The sequence below is a fragment of the Centroberyx affinis genome, unplaced genomic scaffold, assembly GCF_046629955.1.
Source record: "Centroberyx affinis isolate AG114_WGS23_722 - 3 ecotype Tasmania unplaced genomic scaffold, CSIRO-AGI_Caff_v1 ptg006907l_1, whole genome shotgun sequence".
Lineage (NCBI taxonomy): Eukaryota > Metazoa > Chordata > Actinopteri > Beryciformes > Berycidae > Centroberyx > Centroberyx affinis.
In genome coordinates, this window is record NW_027283501.1 from 53,917 (window position 1) to 80,576 (window position 26,660).

Sequence of the window (26,660 nt, forward strand, 5' to 3'; positions counted from 1 at the left end):
GGCTGGAATTTCTTTTACAAAAGAAAACTCGCTTTGATAGTAAGTGACGACGGACGGTTTTTCCACCGACATTCACACGCGTGTGCCAAGAACGAGTTGGGATTGATATACGTGACAGCCAAGTGTATTTCTTAAAATATTTACCTCACACCGGCCCCAAAATAGCGCAGATGAAGGATTTTAATGACCTATTACCGCCTAAGTTGGTATAGGAAGAATCCCATATAACCCGTGAAATTGATCTGATTACCTTGCCGGCGGGTCATAAAAAGGAGTTGGGCTTGCTGAGGCTGCGTTTTCCCGTTATTAGTTCCCCCGTCTCGTCTTTGGTCGATATGTCTTGATATGGCGGAGAGAGTCGCTGTTAGAATGAATAGGATGCCAAATTAAGGGCATCACACGCGCGCTGTCACGGGCCAAGAGCTCGAGCGGTTATTTGCATGCAGGGAGCAGAGCGCGCGGGGAGACCTCGCGCACCATTCTATTGATTACAACGGCTGTGTGTTTTTTTTTTCTCAAAATAGCCAGACCGGCCACTCACATGATATTGAATATTGCAATGATATTAAACTGTTGTCACGTCTTTTAACCCGGGATAAACCCTGCCACCGGCTTCATATTCATATTCATTTCGTTTTACTGTCGATATTTTGTTTTGCACGAGTCCGTTAAGTTGTTAAATAACCTGAGACTTCGGAATTTTGGCGTTGTGGATTTACATTGACCCTAAATCTAAATTCAGTCATATAAAATTAAAGTGGCAAATGTAGGCTACATAAATATTAAGCTAACGGATGACTTTGTTACTGTGGGGGGTAAGGTTTGAAAAAGGCCTAAGGTTAACTATGAATGAAGGATTACATCAGTACATCTCTCGAAAGGGGAGACATCACACGCAGTTGTCAGACCGTTGTGTTTTTCTTTTTCGGTTCGAAGAATGACACCAAATATTCACTCGAAGAAATAGCAATTTCACCGAGCTTGCTCTCATTTCAATCATTCTAAGAAATCCACCTCAGTTTTCAAGTTTCATGCTCAACAAGCAGAATTTCACGCCCTCGTTTTGTTCTAAGAAGCCGAACTGGTTCACATGCTGATGGAGTAGAAGCTTCTTTCTTGAAAAGAAAGGCAATAAATGAGTCACAGAGCAGGCGATGGAGCCTCTGCTGCCCGCGGTGCCATGCCGGCTTCAACATTTAGACTGATAGAGAGCTTAAACAATTAATACTGATGTGTCCCACCATCTCTACCACATGGTTAGCCTTTATCATTTTAATCACTGTTGACCGCGCCGTCCGCACACAGCCATTTATATCCTCATCACAAAAATCTAATAATCCAGTATCAGCACAGCTTTCCGATTTTCATACAATTTATCATCTAATTTCTAGTGTTTCTCTCCGTTGCATCATAGGCTATTTACGCCATCTTTTATCAAGATAATAATATAGGCTACAGCCGCGCCTGTTTGGACAGTTGTACCTGCTATATTGAATTGAATGAATGTGTAAAAAAAATATCATATATGGGCGGACTAAAGCCCAGATGCCTGAGCTTTGATAAAATAGTATTAATGAATGAATGCCCTCCCTCCACTTTAAAAAAAAAATATATATATTTTTTTAATTTATTTATTTATTTAGTTTCCTAATGCGCACACATGCCTATTTAAAATATGAGCATATATATAACAAACACATTATTATTATTATTATTTGCCTATTATTATTATTAGTAGTAGTACTAGCAGCAGTAGTTGTAGTAGTAGCCTAGCAGTGTTATGTACTGTATTATTATTGTGATTTTATCTCCCTAACCTCTGATTAATCAGCTGATGAAAGGAAATTATTATTTACACGAAGAAAAACATTGATTATAATTACAGATGAGCCTAGAGAGGAAGTGGAGGCACATAGTAAACGCAGAGACTTTATCTAAAAATTTCATCCCCCACACTGGCAATGGAATAATCCGTCGGTGTCTTAAATTCTCAGCCGCAGTATAAAAAATGGGCTGTGTCCTGATTTTAATCAGGCTTGGCTGACATAATCACTCAGAAATTATCTCTGCCATCAACAGCCCGACCATCCACCGCCAACATTTATGAATCAGCCTTTACGCACACGCAGCGCTGCTATTTGTAGGCCATTAACTTCAAAAATATACTAATGCAGATTCTCATTTTGGAGACACACACACACACACACACACACACACACACACACACACACAGAGAGAGAGAGAGAGAGAGAGAGAGAGAGAGAGAGAGCTGAACCCACTATTTCTCCTTTTGTGGCGACAGTTTGGGATTAGAAATGACAACTTTTAAAGAGAAGCAGCCTCACTCCGTGCTGAATAAGCTCTGGCGTTATTGACACCGAGGCTTGGGAATCAAGTCATGGGATGGCTTCCATGTCCCATTCTCTAAGCTTCGATACATCCAGTCAAGAAACAAAAAAACATAATCGGGATTTTAGGCTACATTTACCGTCATGTGTTGCCTCCGAGCACCTATAACGGGTACTTTGTGGATAATGGCTCCGCGATACTTTTCAAGAGGATAATTACACGAGTCCGCTGACAGCTTGACAATGGCAGCTACAGCAGTTTGCATCCAAGTTCAGTCTCAGGTTTGCCTGAGTGAGACATGCTCTCTCTCTCTCTCTCTCTCTCTCTCTCTCTCCAGGTAGGCTATCCTGGAGAGGAAAAATACAACGCTCTGCCAAGTCTCTCTCACTCCGTGCTCCCATGCACCAGACTGAGAACAGCCTTGATAAGAGAAAAAAAAATGAAAATATGGACGAATAGACTAAATCTAATGAAGTCATCTCAACACCTGAACATGGTGGCTAATCGTTCTAACGTGGCCTAATAGGGTTACACATTTGAAATGTATGATTCTAATTAGCCTGTAGCCTCTTAGTAGCTTTACAACTGATTAGCCTATATTATATAGGCTAGTATCGATTAAGCTGGATATTCCATTTCGTGCTGCCAACCCCGAGTAACCATGAGGCAGACGTGCCATTTTTGTGCAGTCAATGCATTCCCCAGTAAATCTACCCTACCTGATATTAGACTGTCACACATGCATGTGGTGATACGTGGTGCAAGGGCGTGCGCGCTCCCGCTGCAGAGAGGCTGCGCGCTCTCCGGAGAGGTTCATTTCCTGACTGTTTACACCGTGGTGACGTCACATCCAGTGGCGTCGCCGAGGCTGCCCGTGTCAGACCCCCACCGCCCTCACTCTCTCTCCACACACACACACACACACACACACACACACACACACACACACACACGCGCACGCACTACTCTATTCTACTATTACATACTGCCAATCTGAAAGTATGGAGAAGCCAAACTGGGAATTAGACACAAAATACTTCCCCAAGGACCAAACCCCCTTTTGCCGTGCAATCAAGTGGAATAATAAGAGATGCACGGCACCATGCCTGACACTGTACATGTGAATGACTATTTGGCTTGGTGTCAGGGTGAAAAGGTTAGGCTGCTCTTTAAATTAGTTACTTATGGGTGTTATTAAATAGGGGAAAGCGATGAAAAGCGCGCTGATGTAAATCACTCCATCTGTAGCCTATCGTGTTACATTTAATGCACTGTTTTGAATAAATAATGACATGCCCCTTTGTTGCTTGTCTATTTAAGTTGGCGGAGTGGATAGGCTATAGCAGAGCCTACATGCGAGTTGGGTGGAAGGATGCTGGTAAGTTAACTGACGGCCAATAATAGCCTACATTAGGGATTTTTTTTTTTTCAAACTATAAGCTCAGTCTCCCAGGCGTCCTTGTCCGTGCCTGCTTCACGGTGAGAAAATCGGCTCAATTTGGATCTGCCATTAGAATAATGTGCCTGTCACCGCGAGAGGACGCACTGTCACAATTTTAAGAGCGTAAATGTCCCGCAACCTGCCATTGGCCCTGAGCAACAGGCTCTGCTGCAGCCTTTCTTCTTCTCTCTCTCTCTCTCTCTCTCTCTCTCTCTCTCTCTCTACACGGTCGTGCACAGATAAACTGCAACAGACTGTTTGGAAATGTGCAGCCTTCACTCGGCACTGTAATGAAACAGACCTATTGAGACAAAAACCCTGTGTGTTCTTTATTATTTCAGTTGGGATCTATTGGTTTAGATGCCGCTGTGCGGTCTTACTGTGAAAACAATCCGATTTTTAATGTTTGAATTGTTTTGAATTAATAGCCTATATATGCACATGTTAATATTTTGTAGCCTACACAGGCTTCCATAATGACTTACTAATATCTTACATTACTGTGAACTTTGCACCCCAGGAAATGTTTTCATTTATCGAATGTGTGCACCTTTGATAGGCCTACCAAAAATAAATATTCCATTAAATTATGATTTATGTATATATATTTTTTATTTGCAAGGTCATTTAAAAAAATCTCTTGCAGCACTTCTTCTGCATCTCTCCTGGCCCACGTTATATTCAATTAGGGCAGGCCCCTCCCCTATACTGATGACACTGACAGACCCTCCTTAAGTTGCGTCGCGCCACAGCTGTCTGCAAGCATTGAGCTGCCTGGCGCCATCCTGAAAGAATGCCTTCACTGTAAAAAAAAAAAAAAAAAAAAAAAAAGAGGGCTGGAGAGAGAGCGAGCGAGAGGTAGAGCAAGGGTGAGTGAGCAAGAGCGACACAGACAGAGAGGGAGAGAGAGAGAGAGGAGCGGAGTTAATGGAGAGGGCTGCAACTGCGCACAAACAGAGATTTGATCAGTGAGTTTAACTTGCTGGTGCTGGTCAGTGTGCAGTAAAGCCATCTACTGCAAACAAGCCCCGCGCCTATAGAAACCTCAACAACTTGTTGAGTCGGGCTAAAACGTTGACATTTTTTTGAGAGGAAGAAGTTCAGGAACTCCGCGTGGGACCTGGATACGATTTTGGAGCTATTTCTAAAACAACACCTCTGTTGCATTTGTAATGTAGGGTATGTTTCGTGTTTAAATATCTTTTTCGGCTCGGGTAAATTCACGTGAATGTGAATCCCCTGACTATTTAGTCGTGCTCTGAACAATTTGAGAATTTCCTTCTGGGTCCAGAAAATAAGACAATAAATTGTTCTCTCTATCTCCAGGTGATCGAAACCAGCGGCGGAACCTGTGGATTTAACAAAAAGGGATTTTGGACAGACTGTTTCTTATCTTGTGACTTGTATCTGTTTGCTTCGGTGTGCATGAACATTTGCTAAAAAGCAATGGAAGTAAGTGCGGATCAGCCACGATGGATGAGCCATCATCCCGCGGTGTTGAACGAGCAGCATCCCGGCTCGCACCACCCGGGCCTCGGCCACTCGTACATGGACCCTTCGCAGTATCCCCTCGCAGACGATGTGGATGTACTGTTTAATATCGATGGACAGGGGAACCACGTCTCTCCATACTATGGAAACTCAGTCCGAGCCGTCCAGAGGTACCCTCCTCCTCCACACAGTAAGTACAGGGCCTGTATAGGCCTTTTATTTGATAATCTGCAGATGGATATAAACCATTTACCGTCATTTCCCTCTGCTGTAGAAAAGACTAAAACAATTCCTTTCGTGTATTTGGAATTATATATATTATTCGACTGTGATGCAGGTTGTGAACCAGGTTTCGGTTTTGGCCTGAGATGACTTTGTCCTAAAACATGAGAGCTTAGGTGTTGTGAAACCTTGCCGTACATGTATGGTTTACCTCTCGTGTGTCTTCTTTGGTTTCTCTCAAGTAGCCAGACAGCAGATATATACCATGTGTAACCTCGATCCGTCTTATTACTGGTTATAGCACATTCCTATTCACACCTATTCTTATTCATACTCATAAACAGACAATGACATTCAGCGGAGTTCTTTATCTGTCAAAGAAGTGCTTCAAAAGCCCGTGCGTAATTTGTTTCTGGATCAATCGCCTATTCAGTTACGGCTCTAAACAAATGGATTTGTTGGCACATATGTCACAAATACCCCCGGCATACTTGGTGAAGGCCAGTAACATGTTTACATTTCTGACCGCATGCAAAATATTTATTATAATTACACGCCGTTCATGGGCACACACAGAGTCATTTGTGGAGTGTCCTATATCTGGAGTGCAGAACTCTAACTTCCTGAATCGTCAATCACGACTTAGTTTCTCTATGGGAGGCTTTCGATGCAGACTTACAGCAAGCACTCATTTATTGCATAGGCCTCTTTAATGAGAAAAAAAAAACATAAAGGGAAAAATAATGCACGTGTGTGTGTGGCCACATTAAACCCTCTCTAGTTTCTCTTCATATCACGGGATCAAACGATTACCAAATGGCACCGGAGTCCCGATACAAAATATTTGGAATTGGCGCAGACCCATTTGAATTAAGGCCTTATAGCCTACAGCACAATTCCTCTGTTCAAAATGAGACAAAATGATATGTCAAGAAATATGTGCCGTAAATTTGTCTTAATTATCATTTGTGTTCAGTGTCAACTCAGGTGTTGGAGGTGAGATCGCAATGTTAAGGCCTAAAGCTTTGGCTAATCGTCGTGATACTTTGAAATGCCATGAAATAAATGTGGTAGGTTTATTTGAAAGGGAATAAGGCCAGGTTGTCATATTGTCTTTTTTTGTGCTGCAACCCAGGTAGCCAGGTGTGTCGTCCGTCATTACTGCACGGCTCTCTGCCCTGGCTGGAGGGAAGCAAAGGCATCGCCCCGCACCACAGCACTTCTCCCTGGAACCTGAGCCCCTTCCCCAAGAACCCCCTGCACCACGGCTCCCCGGCCAGCCTGTCCGTCTACCCGCCGGCCTCCTCCTCCTCCCTGTCCGCCGGCCACTCCAGTCCGCACCTCTTCACGTTTCCCCCGACCCCTCCGAAAGACGTATCCCCGGACCCGGGCATATCCACCCCGGGCTCCAGCAGCTCCGGACGGCAGGAGGATAAAGAGTGCATAAAGTACCAGGTGACCCTGGCCGAGAGTATGAAACTGGAGTCAGCTCACAGCCGGAGCATGGCATCACTCGGACCTGGGGCATCCTCTGCCCACCACCCCATCGCCACATACCCACCCTATGTCCCTGAATACGGCCCAGGCCTCTTCCCACCAAGTAGCCTGATAGGTGGGTCATCTTCTAGTTATGGTTCCAAAACAAGACCAAAAACAAGGTCCTGTTCAGGTAGGCGTGCGCTTTATTATATTCCCATTTGATCTAACATTATTCCCCAGATTGCAGCCTTAATGATAGCCATGTTTGATCTCACTATATATATATCCTATTAATATGCTCATGGCCAGTTCATTCATTCTTCACATGAACAACCTCTCCTTTTGGGGCTAAAGGCCATACAGGGAAACCTGTAGGCTATTTCAATGGCTTTGAAAAGCCTTTGCAATATGCCTTAAAGCTCTTTCAGTTCACCATCTGATTAATCAGATAAAACATAATAATTATAATAATAATACCAATAATAATAAGCATAATAGCCTAATAATGAGAATAATTTTAACAATTTAACCTGACACACATTGTCAATTGAAAATAAAATCTATTTCTAAGACGTTATATCAACATTGAAAAAAATAATGATTTAGATAACCTACATTCGTTGGAAAACGAGGGCGAATTAAACAAACAATTAGCAAAACAATTCTATTACACAGAGTTAAGTCCATTGGATATTTTTGTACTAAATGAAATCAACATGACGTAAATGAGTTCAGAGTTGTAGGCTAAGCTTAATTTAGGTCAAGAGTTTTTCTTTCCTCCTCTCCACTTTGACTAACAGAGAGGGGGAAGAGAGACAGAGGGGAAGCCAGCTCTCCGGGCTGTGTCGCCCCGTTTATATGTTTAAGATAATCCCATTACTGTCAGACCAGTGCACGCCACAGTTGCATTGTTTACCCAGCGCCGGTACCGTTGGTAGAGCACCGGATGCTGCTCGTTCATTCATAGGGAATAACGGGTGAGCCGTTGCCGCGGCAGAGTGCACCGCTACCGAGGGAGGGGAGAGAGCGAGGGGGGGGGGGATATTTCCAAATTGCAGGGGTAATTATTTTTTTAAGGTTATTGCGGCACTGCTGAAAAGCAGTTTTCTGTAATGAGATTAATATCAGTGCCACATGCGCGGCTTTGACGGGAGTATAGAAAACAGTGGATTAGTTGATGCATATCATCGGGATTATTCAGCATCATACATTGGCCTATTAATGTAAATAATGATTTTAATTCCGGGATAATGTGAGATAATGTGCGTTTAAAGATATTTGCCGATCTGAAGGGACTCCCCTTTTTAATGATGTCATCAGTGCAGTGTGTAGCCTACTCCATGCAAACTTCATATTTTAAAGAAAGCATTCAGAAGCATTGTTCCCCAAACCCGGAACAGCCCTTGTGCAATACTAACATCTGCATGGCATAGGTCTATGTATTTTATTTCTCAAGCCCTATGCATTGGATCCACTACAGTATACATTTGATTTGGCTGTGTTAGACAGTGTTTTCGCTTGGAGAATTTTTTTTTTTTACCATTGATTCATAGTTGTCGTGGCCTTTGCATGTCTGTCACATCTAACACGGCACGACCAGAACTGACGCATCCCCGTCTCTCTGAAGTAGTCGGGCAGCTTGCAGTTGAAAAGGGGAAGTGCGGATGCATAAAAATGCAAAGGCTCGGCGCTGCACAAAAGCCCTGTATGCGCCTATGCTTTCAAATAATCTGGCTGCGGTGCTCCGTTGTTTCAGTTTCAGACCCCCTAGAATTAAACTGTTAGTGCGCCTCTCACCTGTCGGTGTCACTAGAGAAGTGTCAGTCAAACCCAAACACTCTTCAATCGTTTCAAAACACAGGGATTAGCATTTTCAAAGACCTCATAAACACAGATAAAAAATATACATCATTATTATTATTATTATTATTATCATTATTATTATTAATATTATTATCATTATTATTATTAATATTATTATTATTATTATTATTATTATTATTATTATTATTATTATTATTATCATTACTATTATTATTATCATTATTATTATTATTATTATTTAAAGGAGAGGTTGTGCTGATGAGAGAAAGAAGGCCTGTTTTATTATATATTTTACTATATATTTATCATGGACCACAGTGGATATTGGATAGTCTCACATCCTATTCAAGGACAGTAGCTTGAAGATATTGTGCTGTATTTCAGTGAATGGTGTTTACTATTAGCCTAATGGACCTTAAAGCAACTGGTTTATTCACCAACACTATGTGTTTGATGTATTTTTATTTTATTTTGTTTTTATACATAATATCACTGACACTCTGCTATTTAATTCATGCTATACAATAACAGCAATGAGACATTACACATCTATTATAATAATTATTAGGCTATTATCATTATCATTATTATTATTATTATTATTATTATTATTAGGCCTATTATTGTTATTATTAAACCGCTTTATATCATTATTGCATGCTTATAATCCCAATATATTTCCTGATATTTCACTAACCTTTTCCATTCTCAGCATAGATTATATGGATCAAGAATAAATGATTCTGAGGTTTTAGGGACCAACTGATCTGGGCGCTGTCTCCATGTTTTTTGTCTGCATGTGTGTGTGTGTGCGTGCGTACGTGCGTGTGCGTGTATGTGTGTGTGCATGCGCGTACTGTTGGCTCTTGCAGAAGGTAGAGAGTGTGTGAACTGCGGGGCCACGTCGACCCCGCTGTGGAGGCGGGACGGTACGGGTCACTATCTGTGTAACGCCTGCGGACTCTATCACAAGATGAACGGGCAGAATCGCCCTCTCATCAAGCCCAAGCGACGACTGGTACGTCTCTACCACATGTTCTATTGATGACATTTCCGTTTCTCTCTCTCTTTTTCCCCTATCCAGGAAGAAGTAGGCCTATTAGCTGCAGGAAATTGACTCGACAAGTGCAGGTCTCTGTTTTCAGATACCATAGCAAACTGCACAATTCTTGATGTAATGATGATGCCATTTTTTATTTGCCTCAGCTTTTTTTGATTCACAGAATGCTCATTTATTCTATTTGAACAATAGCTCCTATATGCATTGTGGAGATGTTTTGCCTCCAATAAAGTCAAAACAGCTTTGGCTTGGTTGCTGTGTAGACTGCAGGCCTATAGACCTATGAGCTCCATATTATAAAAGGGACTTTCTCATTTCAGCACTTAGGTCATACTTAGGCTAGATATTTTTCTTGTGATTGCTTTAGATGTAGCCTATTTTGCAGTTTGCAGTATTTCAAGGGGAACCCCCTCTCTTCAAGACCATAGAGCTGCATCTCATATGAGCTCCAGAGGAGTTCCCCCTGTCTCTCTTCTGGCTAGATGAAAAAGTAAAAAAAAAACAAAAAACAAAAAAAACTTTCGAGGCAGAGACTGTGGCTGTCCAGCTCTGCTCGGGACCTCTTCTCTCCCTCGCCTCTAATGTGAAAACCCGACTTCCCAGGAAAAGGCTGCCGGATATCTGAGCAGCGCAGATAAGTCGCTTTTAACAACACAGCCCGCTTCCCCAGTCTAAACATAAAGGCTGCGGAGTCCGCGCCGGGCCAGCTCACAGTCACGACTGGAGATTGTTTAGTGTTAGAATCTCTGCCTAATACATGGGCGTCAGTTGGGGATGGCGGGGTATGGGCACTTGCCACTCCTAGTGAAACCAAATGTGACCCAGTAGTTTTATCATTATGATGGAGAGCAAAGATCAAGCAAAGCTGCCAGAAATGTATTTGGAAGCCGTATCTAAAAATCACATCAGCGGGACATGTAGGACAAAATTGTTCCCTTTAATCTGAGAGTTTGGTGACTGTCTAATAATTCATCACTGACCAAATAATATAGTCAGTCATCTTTTTATTGCCCCATAGAAATTTAGTGGGGACTTTGCCAAAGCTTAGTGTTCAGTGAATTGGCCTAATATTCAAAACACAAGAGGGAGAAGAGAAAGTAAAATGAGGGCGACATTGCGAAAAAAGGGAAAATTAAAGCGAAGATATAGGGGAACAGTCCTTAAGTGGACGGGCGATGTCAGCCATAATACATAGATTATATATAGACTTAATAGACATAATAGGGTTTATTCCTGAGCCAACAGCCCCCGACCTGCTTCGTTATTCAAACCACACACCAGCAGGGGTTATTAGGCCACCAGATGTGGATAATTGGAAATCCCTCCCAGAGATAATGTAGTCCCTTTACGTGGTGTGTCCTTTGCGGTCACCTGTCTATTGATTGTTTTTAGAGATTATAACATCAATGTCAAGCCATTGCAGCAAACTGGGTTCTGAGGCAAGCAGTTAAATCCATGGGAAGACAGAGACTTTCACTATGTCAAAATGAAGTGTAGGCTATTTTTTTTCCAGTAGCCTAAAACGGGGCCATAGATTTTCCCTTTTTTTATTACGTTGTTTAATTGGCGTGCAGATCCAATTAATTATCGCCATGAGGTTATTATTAAGCCAAGTATCTCTGTCCATGTTTAAAAAAAAAAAAAAAAAAATCTCTTCCAATTGCACAAAGATTCTAAAACAACATCATACTGTAGGCTACAGTAACGCTACAGCCTAATTTAAAACACGTTTTTTTTTTTAAGTTTGATTTTAAAATTTATATGAACATGTTCAGGCCTTCTTTTAATTTCAATTGTTTAATGTCATGAGGTCGATATTTAAACAAACCTCCGTGGCACAAACACTACTGTTACTCACGCACTTTAAGGGGAAATTTAATCAGATTTAATAGCTCCCATTTCAAGGCACTGCTTTTATGTCTTCTGTAAATATTTATTCTTCTGAAGGTATGTGCCCTATGACGCTATTTTTAGCCTCGAGTCAAAGCAGCTCTGTTTTTGGTATTTCTGTCTTTATTTCAAACTATTTTCAGCTTTTACTGAACGCTACAAGAATTCTTATGGGTGGATACTGAGAGGCTTTGGTATTATGTTATATTTATATATATATATCTATATTACCAGTGTCATGGCAACCAGAATAAAATATAGGGCTTTGGGTCAAAACCTTCAAAATAAACCATTATTTGACTAACATGTTTCAACATTTTTGAAAAGCCTAATATAAAGTACAGGAGTGAAAATAAAGAATGTGTAAGGAGGAATCTGTAGTAAATGAAAATACAATTGCTTTTTCTATTTCTTTCCTTTTCTTTTCTTGTTTTTTTTTTCTTTGCAAAAATGTGCTTTTTTTATTTAACAGTAGCCATGTAAACCTATGTATGATGCCATGTATACAGGGCTGCCACAAATAGCCTATACAAAGGAATTCTCCAACACCAGACTAATACCAGTAAACTTGGAAGGGCATCTCCATTGTTGTAAATCTGTTTTTTTAACCAATTCCATTGGCACAGTTTTGCCTAAAGGCTATTGAATGGGAGCTCTAGATCCTGGTGTTAAGTTTGTCAGAATAAGCTACCAGTAGATGCTTGCCATATTAATCTGTCATAGGTCACACATTCCAAAACACCAAACTTATCTACCTATCTTAGAAAAATCCACTTTAGCCCATTTCAGTGGCAAAGTAATGGGAGCCCTAGATCCTGGTGTCAAGTTAATCAGAATAAACCTTTTTTTTTTTTTTTTTTTTGGATAAGCTGTTATATGGTCATGTGACTTATTTGGCCTTTCTGTCTTCTCTGTGTTGCCGTACAGTCTGCAGCCAGGCGGGCAGGGACATCATGCGCGAACTGTCAAACGACAACGACGACGCTGTGGCGGAGAAACGCCAACGGGGACCCGGTGTGTAACGCCTGCGGCCTGTACTTCAAACTGCACAATGTAAGCAATACAGCTGCATATGCATTATAGTAAGATATCTACTAACTTATCTAAGCATGCTCTCTCATGTCGTTTTTTTTCTTCTTCTTCTTCTTTTTTTTTTTTTTTTCAAATCCATCCTCCCTACCCTCTTTATTTATTTTTTTTTCTCTCATTCTCCATCCTGTCCTACTGGGTACCCCCCCCCCCTCGCCCCCGCCCCCGCCCCTTTCGCTATTAAGTGTGAATATTTTATCTGGCTCGTCCCTGCAGAGAATTTCCGGGGCACCGCGATAACAAATACTGTAGAATTAATATGATTTATTGGCAGTAAGTGCGAATCTAAAATGTGTAAGAGCCGAAGTGAACTGAGCCCGCAGCCGCCTTGCTTTTGAATATTAAAGAAGGGGCTTAATTAAAATTCGATTAATTTCCAGGCCGATTTTTATTTCTGGCCTTTTGCTTCTATCCGCGCCAGGGAGTTGGGAGTCCCCCCTCTGACCAGCAATCCGTCTGATTCGTTTTGGGTTGGTTAGTGCTTCACCACATCATTTCACATCCTCAATCTGAAAACCCCAGGGACTCGTTTATCTCTCTCTCTCTCTCTCTCTCTCTCTCTCTCCCCCCCCCCTCCCCTTTCACAGAGCTGTGCACAGAGCTGTCACTTTTAATCAAACAGTTATTATAGCTGAAAATAATAATAATAATAACAATAAATGCCCTGAGACCAGATGTAGGTAATTTTTCCCCTTCCCAGAGACAGGGGCAGCGCTGCCTTCAGAGTTAATCAGATAAAGGTAGCCTATATCCCATATCCTTGTGTGTAAGGGGAAGAGTATCCCGCTATGCTCCCCCGCTTGTCACGCAAGCGCTCCCTGTTAAATCATTTTCCCATGTTGCTTTTGGCAGATTGTTGGGGACTGGAGAAACCGATTCAGACCAAGGTTATAAGGAGAGAAGAATAATATTTCCCAGTTACATGTTAGCATTTGAACTGACCCCGACCTCGGCGTAATTGTGAAATTAGTTTATTTTGGTAAATCCAGACTTCTGTTTTTGCTCCCTTTGAAACAAATTCCACATTCTTCATGGAGAGTTTAGCGGAGTCCCCTTTGCCCGCGCATGTTGTCGGTGGCGGTCGACCAAAACACCTGATGGTAGCAATCTGTTGTCTCCCGTAACCCCCGGGCTCAGATAAGAAGCCTGTGAAAACAGAAAAGTTGCCACAAACACGAAGCCTTGTTGACACCCAAAGCACAGACAGTCTTTGTATACAGGGGTTTCTCAGCGCCTGCTTAAAGTGTCTTCCCTCATCTTTGATTTCTCTGAGTGAGGTGCAGTGCGGTCAGCTTTGACACCTCTGTACAGTCGAGGTTTCAGGTGGTTAGCTGCTGGTACGGGGAGGGAGGATGTGAGGGGCCGTGCTGTGTATTCTGCGGTGGTCATTGACTCAAACACATTGGCTCGGCTTTTGTTTGATGTGCCGGGGTGGCGGCCGAGCGCAGGCCAGAGGCCCAGGGCTTCCTCTGTGAGATGGTAGACATCTCAGCATCAAAGAGCAGAGGCCTGACCGGCTTTAGGTGGGCGTAGCATGCCTCAGTGCTAGAAGGAAGGCAGACAAGGCAGAGAAAGTCCCCCGGTATGGAGCCACATCTTAGAGAATGAAACCACATCACTGGGGGGCCACAGCTCTCTGCCCTCCGCTAATCATCTAGGCCACTCTGCTTAAAGAGTCAGCGAAAAATGCCAATGTCTCAGACAGCGCGAGAGTGAAGAAGAAATCCCTGTTCCCATTTCCCCGGGAAGAACCGCTCAGAAAGATCAGGAAGGCAGTCGGCCTCATCCACCTCCCCTCATAATCCTGCCTAGAGCTGGAATTCCATCATCCAGCTCTCATTCCCGGCTAAACCTATGCCGGAATATGGCAGCTGGGGCCATTTTGGCCAGGAGACGGCCATGTGGTTGAGATGGAGGGTGGAGAGGAGGACTTGGCTGACGCCGGCGGTCGTCATGGCCATGTGTCTCTGTGGTCGACTGGCTACACATTAGCTGCCAGACCCTTCCCCGTCTCTCTTTTGCACACATTCTCCCTATCTTCCCCCTCTTTCTCTCCCTCTCTCTCTCTTTCTGGCATGGCCGTAGCCTCAGATCCAGTCCAGCTTAAGGGAATCAGCATTTAAATCCAGACGAATGCGGACTCACCCCAACACAGACACACACACACACACACACAAACAACTCTCTCTTTCAGGATGGGACAGCCAGATCTGCCCCATAATGGGACTCCATTACATATCATTATGTCTCCCCAAAACCCCAATCTGTCTTCACAAAACTAAAAAGCTCAGTATGTGCCACGTTTTCTTGTTTATTTTGTAACTTGCTGCCACTCCTCAATTACGGTTTTATATTTCTTTGTTGCTGTGTTGCTTAATGAAAATGGACCCGGAGTAATGAATGCCATTACTTACGTTGAATGAGATGCATTCCGAACTGAATCTCCGCTTAAATAATTTTCTATCTCCTTCAGCCCTAACCATCTGCGTTGTCTCACACATGGACAAAATAAGATAGAAGTCGCAGAAGCGCAATACTAACCTGCCGTTTTTCTCTTTCCTTTTGCGGGACCAGATCAACCGACCTCTGACCATGAAGAAGGAGGGCATCCAGACCCGGAACAGGAAGATGTCCAGCAAGTCCAAGAAGAGCAAAAAGTCCCACGACAGCATGGACGACTTCTCCAAGAGCCTGATGGACAAGAGCAGCTCCTTCAGCCCGGCCGCCCTGTCCCGCCACATGTCCTCCTTCCCTCCCTTCTCACACTCCGGCCACATGCTGACCACCCCCACACCCATGCACCCCTCCACGAGCCTCCCCTTCGCCCCCCACCACCCCTCCAGTATGGTCACCGCCATGGGCTAGACCTACCCCTCCCCCCCCCCTGCGCGCGCGCCGTGCCGCCCCCAACCACCCCGACCCCTCGCCCCCCCACCCACCCACCCCCAACCCCGCCACCGCACCCCTCGGTACCTCTGCTGACCCGCTTCCATATCTTAAAAAGACAAACGAACCGCTCCTCGGCCCGACCTAAGCTCCCCTGTCCCACCGCCGAGTCGCCTCTGGGCTGACCTCGGGGCGAGAAAGACAGGCTTTAGGTTCCATTGTCCTCAGTTGTATCTTATTTTTATAAAAATCAAAGTGTACCTCTGCGATATGAATGCTTCGCAGACTGACTTGACTGTGGCGCACTGACCTCCGGGAAGACGTTTCCCTCCGACCGGGCAGAGAGAGACGAGAGCGTTTTCTCTCCAAGCCGCCGCCACACACACACACAGACTGTCCTCCCAGCTGATCCCACGATAAGGAGCTCCATTTGTGTACAAAAAGCCATTTTTTTTCCACACACAGACGCAAATATTACAAAAACAGACATTACGAAAAGCTAACTTTTATGACGCCCTCTCCCTTTCCCCAGCCCGCCTCTCTTCACCTTGCGCCTGTGTAACAGGTACCCCCCCCGCCCCCGCCCCCACCCCGCCCCCCCCCCCCCCCCCCGCGCTCCCCTTCCTCTTCCGCCGAAGACGAGGGGAGACAAACTTTGAATATATTTGTACAAATTGTATGAAATACAGTACATTTAATGAAGACTTTTTAATTAAGTAAGAAAAAAAAAAAGGAAACATGCCCCCGGGCAGCTAACGTCAAGAAGGGTACGAGTCACGGCAGGCGGAGAGACTTGCCGCCGGAGGAGCGAGGAGAGGACGCCCCCCGTGTCCTGGAGGAAAAGAGAGGGAGGAGGTGAGAAGACGACAGGGAGAGACTGAGAAAGGGCAGGCCTCTGTTTTTGCCTGCTGGAATTGTGTTGCATTAAGTTTGCAGAGAGTCTTCGGCTCTGACTGCAGGCGTCTCTTTTTTTGGATGTGCTATAGGTCTCGGGCAATTGGTTTGTGTTGACACACACACACACACATACACACACACACACAAATGTGCACATGTACCCCACCCAACCCCTCACCTCCACACACACACACACACATACACACACATACACACACACACACACTGCCACATTGGATCACCTGAAAGACTTTCTTCCTGCCCACAGATTATATGCATTGTGAAAAAAGTTCCTGTATTTGTTATTTGTATGTATAAATCAGAGTACCAAAAATACGAAAGAAACAAAGATGTAGAATTATTTCTTTATGTTATGCAGACTGAATGGTTGTAAAAATTTAATAATAATCACTAGTGTAAAATATGACTGCTTTTTGTTTCGTAATTTTTTTCCTCTTTGAAAATAATAAACTAGTTTAATCTCTGTTGACATGTTAGCCTGTGGTTGAGAGCCTTCTTTTTCTGTGTGATCTTTGAGATACTTGCCCCCCACCCCCCACTCCACCCCTCCCCCGCCCCCGCCCCGAACCGCGACACCCGGCCATTTTTTTTTTTTTTTTTTTTTTACCCGGCATTCACAGCAACGGCTCTTGTGGTGGAGCACAAACAGGAAGAGCAGAAATAAACAGTGGCGAAGGAGGAACCAATCACATGGCAGGGTCACGGAGGCCAGGCCACACAAGCACTGAGGGCTGAAGGGACTTTTGTCTCATCCTACTGATACATAAATATACACCGACCAACAAGCATAGTGTCAACACACATTCGCTATCTGCCAGTCATTCACTGACGAGGATCTATCAGTGAAGAGCATCGCTTCAGGCGTTTTCTTCTGACTCATGCTGCCTTACTGAGCTGCTTATGAATATGACTGAATTTATGAATTGCTTTGCTGACACTTGCCTAATATTCGTCTGACAGCTAATTACACCTAAATGTAATTTATACTTGGAAATACGTCCGCTACCTGTTTGAGTGTAAACAGGTAGCGGCCCATTACTATATCATACAGTCACATCATCACATGCCAGGGCCTGAAAATGACAAAGAAAAGTTTGACAGACCAAAACAAAAAAACCCTTTTCCACGCGTAAACACGATTCTAGCTGTGTATAATTTCTGCTGCTGAGAAAAGTGCTTTCGAACTGGGAAAGGAAAGAGGAACTATGTGGAAACTATAGCGGTTTCGACCGCTGAATTAACCGCAGAGTGGCTGGAGCTTCCTCCACGCTCGAATTCTATCGCCCCTCCTTACCGGCCGCACCGCACAATGCGCTCCACATCCATTATATATCTGGCAGACTATTCATAGAAAAGAGGAAAAAGGGCAAAGGGCAAAAGGGCTTTTTTTTTTTTACCTTTTAGAGGGCTTTTGTCTTCGATAAAGCCCGCTAATCACCTCAGCAAGGACAATGTGCCTGTCATCATAATGTTGGTGCAGATGGAGGGTTTGATTCATAAGGTCCAGCTACAGAATTTCCCCCCAAAATCATGAGGTCAGCAACAGATTTGATGCTCATCATTGATGTAATGGTAAACAAAAAGGTGAGTAACCTACACAAAAACGCTAAAACTTAATGCTTTCCTTCTTTAAAGACTATCCTCATATAACTTACATCAGTTTCACTACTCCATACCCACTGAGCAATTTTACGTTAATTAGACGTTTAAAACACGTCTAAATGGCCCATAGCCGTCTAGGCTAAATTAAGTTTAAATGGGGTTGAAAAGTGAAAGTTTATTAGATGTCTATACATAGACAAAATTATCCTAGGCTATATAAGAGCTACGCATAGACGCAATGTTGAAATTACTTCTTGTGCTCAGATAATTATCTTGTAGGCTAGTCTACAGGACTTCTCTGGTGCATATTTTTGGTATTTACAGATGTTAATTCATTGTAATGTATTTACTGCTTGGTCTAAAATAGGTCTATACATAGCCGTAATGATCCTGGGCTATATGAGAGCTAAAGCATAGACGTGACGTTGAAATCACGTCTTTTGCTCAGTGGGTAGTTACTATTCCATTTCATATTTACTATCCAATTACTACTATCCACATAGTTAGTATTCCATTTCATATCATAAAGATTCATGTCAGCCTGAAAAGGTTAGGTTCCACTTACTCACTTCTTAATAAAGAAGTGAGTAAACTGAGTCAGTGTGGGTTTACCTTCCACTACATCCTCTTCATGCATTGAGCTTCGGATAAAGTTCACTGTCAGTCTGTTTTTTCCCCCAGTTAACTCATGCTGCACATCATCAGTCTCTTCAGATTGTCCTCCTCTTATGCAACACACGTATTTGTAAATTCTACACAGATTTCCCGACCAAAAGACTATTTCGAACCACATTTTCCAATATTGAATATATTTGCACAACTGGCACGCCAAATTCAACTGCTGCAGCCCGTTCAGAAAGGCCATACAGAAGTCAGGTATTTGGCATCATTTGTTTCTGAGCCTCTGTGTCCAATCGGGAGATTTGCTCCTGTGTTTTAATAGCGAGGTCAAGGGGGCATGTGGAATGAGAATGCTGATAGCTGTGTGTGTGTGGAGGGATTGGAGGGAGCTTTGCCCCGCCGCGGGACCCCATGGCCCCTGGCTGACCTTTCCCTCTGGTGTTCGGCGGTGGACGTCTGCCAAGCGTTAGCTGGATGCGCGGCGGCCGACCCAGGTGAGGAACGCGCGGCGACGGACTCTCTGTGATCCGTTCTCCTCTTTCCTCCGTCATCGTGGTCCCAAATGACTTCTTTCCCTCCGTCTCTCTCTCTCTCTCTCTGTCGGTCTGTCTCTCTTCCTGTGTCTGCCTCTCGTCTTTCAGGTGAGGACGATGATAGATTTGTGTGTGCGATCGTCTCTTGGAAAATAGTCCGTCTTCATCCAGGCATCGCCGCTGTCACCGGCAGCAGAGGTCAGGCCCGTGTGTGTGCGTGCGTGTGTGTGTGTGTGCGCGTGTGTGTGTGTGTGTGTGTGGAGTGGTAGAAACTCGGGGTCAACGTCTGGCAGGAACTTTGTCGTGACTTTGCGTGTGATGAATGGGATGTGGTGAAAAGGGATGTGGTGAAAACGTTGAAATACCAAAGCACTCACTTCAAATGATTAGAAATGCTCTTTGACTTCCTCCGACGTTGCACCATATGATAAAATTACAACTTTAATTCTATCTATCACATACATTTCGAGAAAATCAGTGTAAGCCACTGAATTTGACTTGATATTGAAAATGATCAACAATCTACACCACAGTAAACAGATAGTTGTTTGTACAAGATATGTCATTTGTTTCACCTCACCTTTACATAATGCATCATTTCCCATTGCAGCAATGTGTTATCATGATCCAGGTCCTTTGAATTAACTGATTAAATATGATTTTTATATTTTGACTATAGTGAGCCCAGATTCAAATGGTGTTTCTCCTGGAAGTTGCGGCCAGTTATCAAAGTTATTTCCTTAAAAACGTAACTTTGAGTCAGCATGTGTTATAGTTGCCTTTCACACAGCCTGACAGTGTTTTTTCTTTCATAATCTGGGTTTGAATTTGGGACGGATCTGTGTCAGTGGTGGTCGACCAGGCCACATGTGGGGGAGCTGGTTGTGTGTTGTGGGTTAATAGCTATTAAAAAGTCTACCTCCTCTCCCACAATCCAAACCTGTCAAAGGTAACCTACTTTTGAATGGTGGAAAGTATGGTGCAGCACCCTTTATATGATAATCCTCACTATAATATTACTATATTCTGTGAATAGTGAGTTGATAGTGACAGTATATTTTCTATAGTACTTTCTATCTCCTATGGTATCACCATAATATCCCTATAGTTTTCTTATAGGGACTTGGTGTGCTATAGGTAAGTCATATATGTTACTTATAGTGATACTATAGGAGATAAAAAGTACTATAGAGTACTACAAAGTCACTATAACCTTGCTATTCAATACCACAGACACAATGTCTTCCTATAGTTACATTATAGGAATGCCATGGGAGATAAATAGTAATATAGAGTATGATAAAGTCACTATAACCTGACTATAGAAATATTATAGGGATATTATAACCACTATAATATCGATGTAATATTCCTATAGGAACCTATAATGTCTTAAATGTATGCTACTTCTATCTCCTATGGTATCACTATAATATCCCTATAATACTCCAATAGGGTCTTATAGTGTGTCTGTGGTACTCAATAGTGAGTTTATAGTGAACTTATTGTACTCTATGGTAATTTTTCCTCTCCTATGATATCACTACAACACTCCTATAGGATATGAAACACGCTTTATAGTTTTGCTGTGATCTTCGTATCGTATCCTCCTCAAATTTGTCACAGGATTACTACAGTCCTTTTTTCGTAAGGGAATGGCTGCTAATATTCTTATCCCTCTGCTTTGTTTAAAAAAGACCTCGAGCCTAAAACATGAGGGATGAGCCGCCGCGGCATTGTGGGAGTTCTCTCACTTGTTCGAGACCCCCTCGCCACTTTCAAAAGAGCAGCCTCGCGCTGCATTGTCTCCTTAACAATCGTAAATTTGAACCATAATCTCCCGTCACAACACAGCAGATAAAAGATAATTATCTCTTTTAGTGAGGTGCCCTGGGGCTTCTTGGACGGCCTAGCAGACAACGTGCCTAAACCCTCATCCCACACACACACACATACACTCAACAGGCTGAGGAGTCTGCTGCCGCTGTGTTGCGAGATTCGTCAACAGATGAGGCAAAATGCTCTGGGTGTTTGCGTGAGCGTGTGCGCATGTATGAATGCATTCCCACAGCGCAAACCTCCTCCTGTGGCTCAGAATTCATTGATTTCTGCATGATTTATCCACCAAGGCTTGAAAAACACCCGGCGCAGATGCAGGAATTGCACGACCGGACATACTGGGAGTACCGGAGTTGGTACCGGTGTTAAAGTTCACAGGTTCACCTCGGGAGCACCTAGGTAGGCGTCTATGACAGAACGTGTCAGAGGGAGTGAAGGACGACTCGCCGGGAGGCGAAGAGTTGAGGCATGGCACGAAGGATTTGGGTTAAACAGAGGTGGAGGGGGGAAATGCTGATGTTTTAGGGAGGACGGAAGGTTGTGTGGAGGTGAAATATGCTTGAACCAGGGGCGTGGAAAGAGTAGCAAAGTATCCTACTCATGTAGAACGTCAAATACGTCTGTCAGAATATCCGTCAGTGAAAGTAAAATGACTGATTCCATACTCAAGAACGCCAAAGATTCACTGAAATTTGCCACTTCCACTCTTGGTTTAACTCCTATGCTTATATATTACACTTATATATTACACTATATTTCCTAAGCGTCCCTACTGTGCAACAACTACTGGTAAAACAGGCATGGCAGCAACTCCGCTTCCTCTTTGGAAATCTGATCGTATTCCTCTGATGTCAACAAGTTCTCCTGTCGAAAACCCCGCCCTGCACCACCTGCCGAGCGTCTTTTACTCTTTCACACTGCGCGTCCCCCACGTCTCATGACATGTTTTACAGCAACCCCCCCCCCCCCACAAGTCGCCCCCCCCGTCTAACGGACAGCCGTCTCTCCAAGCCCCGCCCCCCCCGGGGCCAAACTGAAACTTCACCTGTCAAAACCTCCGTGACAGCAACGCATTTGCATTGGCCCGCGTCCACAAACTGTCACTGTTTTTTGCGTTTTTTTACGCAACCTCACACACAGCCACCACCGCCACCGCCACCGCTCTTCACAGCGAACGCTCAGCCAAATCACCTGAGCAACAAGCCGACTGATAGCTGACTGGCACCCTACTCGGCGTGTCACGAGTCCACAGAAAGGTAGACTAGACAGATGTTTGTGTTTTGTTCATTTGTCTGCAGCGCCAAGGGACATGCATTAGCTAAGCTGTGTTTGGTGACAGGATCTTGGCAGCATCTGTAAAGGTGTGTTTGAAGAGTGTATGTTGACTGCCACTCTGGTTTTATCTGCGCCAAGTCATGCATTAGTCACCTATTAACAAACTGGCTAAAAAGCAGATATCTTAGGGCAGATTGATGTCTATGCATACTTTTTTTGTGAATGTGTGTGTTTCTAGTTTATCCATTCTCATTTCACTGTGTTTTTCTAGTTTCTTGTAACAACTACATACACATATCAAAAAGTGGATCTTATTGATACAGTTTGATCAGTTTGCTCGTATATTGGGCCGATATTGGTCTTTTATTAAAAATCAGTCAGTGTTATCCACCTTTGATATGATGGATATGATGCAGTTTGATGACATATTTATTTTATATATTCAGCATGCATGAATGTGCTTTATTATGATTATGATGACTATTAATAATAGTAATATTCTGGGTGTTAATGGAGAGTTTTGATGTCCTGTGGGCTAACTGCTGTTTCAGAGGCTTTTCCGGCCTGACAAGTATAAAGCTCTGGGGAAACGCTGAATACTTTAAATTTCTTGGAATTATTTGGCATGAAAACGATCAAATTTAAACATGTTAATGTCAGCAGTAAATCATCCGCTATCAGCAGCTTCAATCAAAAAATATTTGTATTGCTATTGGCCTTCAGTCGAACCCTAACTGCAACCAGTGTGTGCATGTGTGATCATGCGTGTGTTAACTGCCAGCAGTTAGTGTAGCTAACTAACTAACAAAGGGACTGCTGTGTTGGTCGGCTGTCCAGAGCCTCGGGGCTGTTTACACATGCCATTGTCTCCCGTGGGCCAATCAGACAAGCCTTATTAGGTAAATAAGCTCGCTGCGGGCCAATCGCTGGCGAGCACACTGGGCTCTGGACCGGCTATCTGTCACACCCCAGGAAATGAGAGAGATGATCGGGGAAGTGACAAAACACATTAGCGCAACCTTCTATCTCCTCCCACTCTCTGTTTCTCTTGCCGACTATCTACACTCACCGAGCACTTTATTAGGAACACCTGTACACCTGCTTATTCGTGCAATTATCCATTCAGCCAATCATGTGGCAGCAGTGCAATGCATAAGATCATGCAGATACAGGTCAGCAGCTTCAGTTCATGTTCATATCAAACATCAGAATGGGGAAAAAATGTGATCTCAGTGACTTTGACCGTGGCACGGCTGTTGGTGTTTGAGTATTTCTGAAACTGCTGATCTCCTGGGATTTTCACACACAACAACTCTAGAGTTTACACAGAATGGTGTGAAAAACAAAAAAACACCCAGTGAGCGGCAGTTCTGCGGACGGAAACGCCTTGTTGATGAGAGGTCAGAGGAGAATGACCAGACTGGTTGGAGCTGACAGAAAGGTTTCAGTAACTCAGATAACCTCGTTACAGCTGTGGTGAGCAGAAAAGCATCTCAGAAAGCAACACGTCCGACCTTGGCAGATGTCACTTTGGTAGCCGGTTGACACTGAGCTGAAAGCTGATACCTACCCAGTGTGAGTAAGGTGTTCCTAATAAAGTGTTCGGTGAGTGTACCTCACATCTCATTAGGGACTTAATCCACGCAGCCATCTCTGTTCCGATTGGAGGGTCGATATCTCCCCACTCGCTCATCCTCCATGGCTGATGGATTTCATAGGGAGGTTCACACGCTTTAAGCAGCACTGATAATAAATGCACTGTTTGGAGGACTGTGAACTTAATGTTAATCTATGTCTGCATTTTGCAGATGCATTTGAGTAACATAGAGGAATGTCTGTGTGTTTGGTTGATAGAAATAAAGGTAATAAAGGTGCTTGTGTGTTTTCTTACCATTGACTGAACCAAAACTTGCTTTTTCCGCCATTGCGAAGGTCAAAGGTTTTCATTACATCATAACTCTGAATATTTTCTCACTTTCCAACTTCATCATCCGACTTTGAATGCCGTTCATGTCAGATGTCCACATAGGCAATTTGTATCTCCGATATATGAGACACGTGAATGCAAGACACATTCAAGCATCATATCATAATATGTGTGTATGACAAACATAATGCTAAACAAACACAGGTATCACACAGATTATACTGCCATGTTGCCCAAGTTCTACAGGTAAAGTTTACCACATAGAATCCACCATATCTCAAGGCTTCCATAACATCCATCATTGTGGTCGATGGTAGGTTAGGGTTAGGGTTAGTTAGTAGTTTTGAGTTTTTGTTTGTTTATGTCTGACTAATGCTGCCTAACCCTTGCTAGCTACCTATGTTCAAAACAATGTAATATTATGAAAGGCAAGACCAAAGCAGTGAATAATACATTATTTGCCTATTCAAAACTTTGTAGCTGTAGAACGCTACATAGATGCAACCGGAGCCTCTGGCCCCGCCCACAACTGGTCAGAATAGAGCGACTCATCAACCAAGTTGTGCATGGTAAGGGCTCACTGCTGTGAATATACAAGAATGCCACTGTCGCTTAGTCGATGTTGAGGGAGTCTGTTGCTACCCCCCCGAACCAAAATGTCCCCCTAACCCTTGCCACTGTCCCATGTTCTCTTGTCCTCCCAGCCCTGTTCCACTCCCACAGCCACCCCACCTCCCTCTGGGAGCCCTGGGAGTGTTTGTACTGGAGGCAGGGAGCGGAGACGGCTGGTGTTTTCATAGCAAAATCTCTTTCCTGAGGTAATGCTGGCCTGGGTTGACCGCCGGCTCTCTGCAGCACAGAGCAGCAGTGGCTCTGGCAAGAGGTCATGGATGGCCTGCGATCTCATCTCCATGGAGCTCTACAGTTTGGTGTGTAGCAGCCTTACGGTAGTTGCACACTAGACATGATTTCACAACGGCAACATTTCGCTTCCATTCATTGTCTATGAGAAGTGAGTAACCACGTGTCGGGATAGGTGGCGACACAAATCAGACCCATGATGCTGCAAGAAAAGTTGACAAACAAAGAATTATGCAAATAAGCACGAGAACCAATGACATTTGGGGGAAAATTTTGTTCTCAAATAATTCCTGGTCATTAAATTATTTTTCTTATAGTTCCACTTTGTCTTTGAAAAGAAGATGAAATAGAGAATTATTGCAGCTATGTCGGGATTTCCTGAATTATATGGCCCATCTCTGTCAATTTATGAAGATTTTGACAAAATAAATAATACATTGAAGAAACTGTCAGAGATTGTTGGTTGTCCTAGTGTGTAACGTTACCTGTTAGCGTAAAATATTTTCGCTGCTAACTTTAGCTCTGGTAGGCTAAACAAGTAATGTTATCTTGCTAGCCTACCTGTCCATCACATTCACATAGCTGTAGCTGCTTCTCTAACTAGCTTGCTAGAGTGAAGCACAATTGCATTGCATATTGCAATTTTTCCAAACAGATGATTATGGATCATAGTTGAGCAAAATGATTGAATGAATGGTTGTGCTTGGTCTGCATGCAGGCCAGATAAATGCTGAGTCATGCTGTAAAAGGTCAGCGTATGTCAGCTTCATTCATCACTGGGAATGGATGAACCACCAACTGAAAATGTCAAACAAAAAGCCAACACAACCCTAGCTGCAGCAGAGACATTACACTGTGAAATAAACCATGAACCATGCGGCGTTGGAAGCACAAGACATGTTATACAGAGCAGCCTGAAGAACTTGGGACAGTTTAACAACTTGGGGACGGATGGATTAGACGAAGGCAGGAGTGTGTGTGTTCACTGTAGGCTCTAATTTACTTAAGTGCTGTCTAAACGGCGAGGAGGAGGAGATAAGAATGCAGCTAATAGACCTTGACCTCAAGTGACAGTCACACAAAGTAGGCAGACAAAGAAACCGCCATAACTTCTTGTGACGATCTGCTGCCTTGAAAGTATCCCTTCCCGATTAAATTGAACCTCGAAAACCTGAGCACTAGCCCTTTAGTTCTTGGCTTCTCATGAATCATCAATACAGATTGCTAATGACATCTTTTAAGTCAGCATTATTTTGATTTGTGTGTTACCTGATGCCCCGTGGCTCTGATGTCTGCGATGAATCATCCGAGCTTCAGTTGCCATATTCACTGAGCCAAGGGAGATTCTTCCAT

At 43.5% G+C, this 26,660-nt stretch overlaps 1 protein-coding gene across 5 annotated transcripts; it reads left to right on the forward strand.

Annotated features, from left to right (window-relative positions):
- Positions 1 to 4,627: 4,627 nt before the first annotated feature.
- gata3 (GATA binding protein 3) lies at positions 4,628 to 17,125 on the forward strand. Of its 5 annotated transcripts, none has more exons than XM_071513231.1 (5): positions 4,628 to 5,471; positions 6,639 to 7,172; positions 9,682 to 9,824; positions 12,684 to 12,809; positions 15,420 to 17,125. In XM_071513231.1, the coding sequence occupies exons 1-5, from the start codon at positions 5,237 to 5,239 to the stop codon at positions 15,708 to 15,710; spliced, it is 1,329 nt and encodes a 442-aa protein (XP_071369332.1). In that variant the 5' UTR covers positions 4,628 to 5,236; the 3' UTR covers positions 15,711 to 17,125. The 5 variants fall into 5 exon arrangements, with proteins under 5 accessions (XP_071369332.1, XP_071369334.1, XP_071369333.1 ...); XM_071513233.1 differs by lacking the exon at positions 9,682 to 9,824 and adding an exon at positions 9,891 to 9,937; XM_071513232.1 differs by having other exon boundaries at positions 6,639 to 7,115; positions 9,679 to 9,824.
- Positions 17,126 to 26,660: the final 9,535 nt, after the last annotated feature.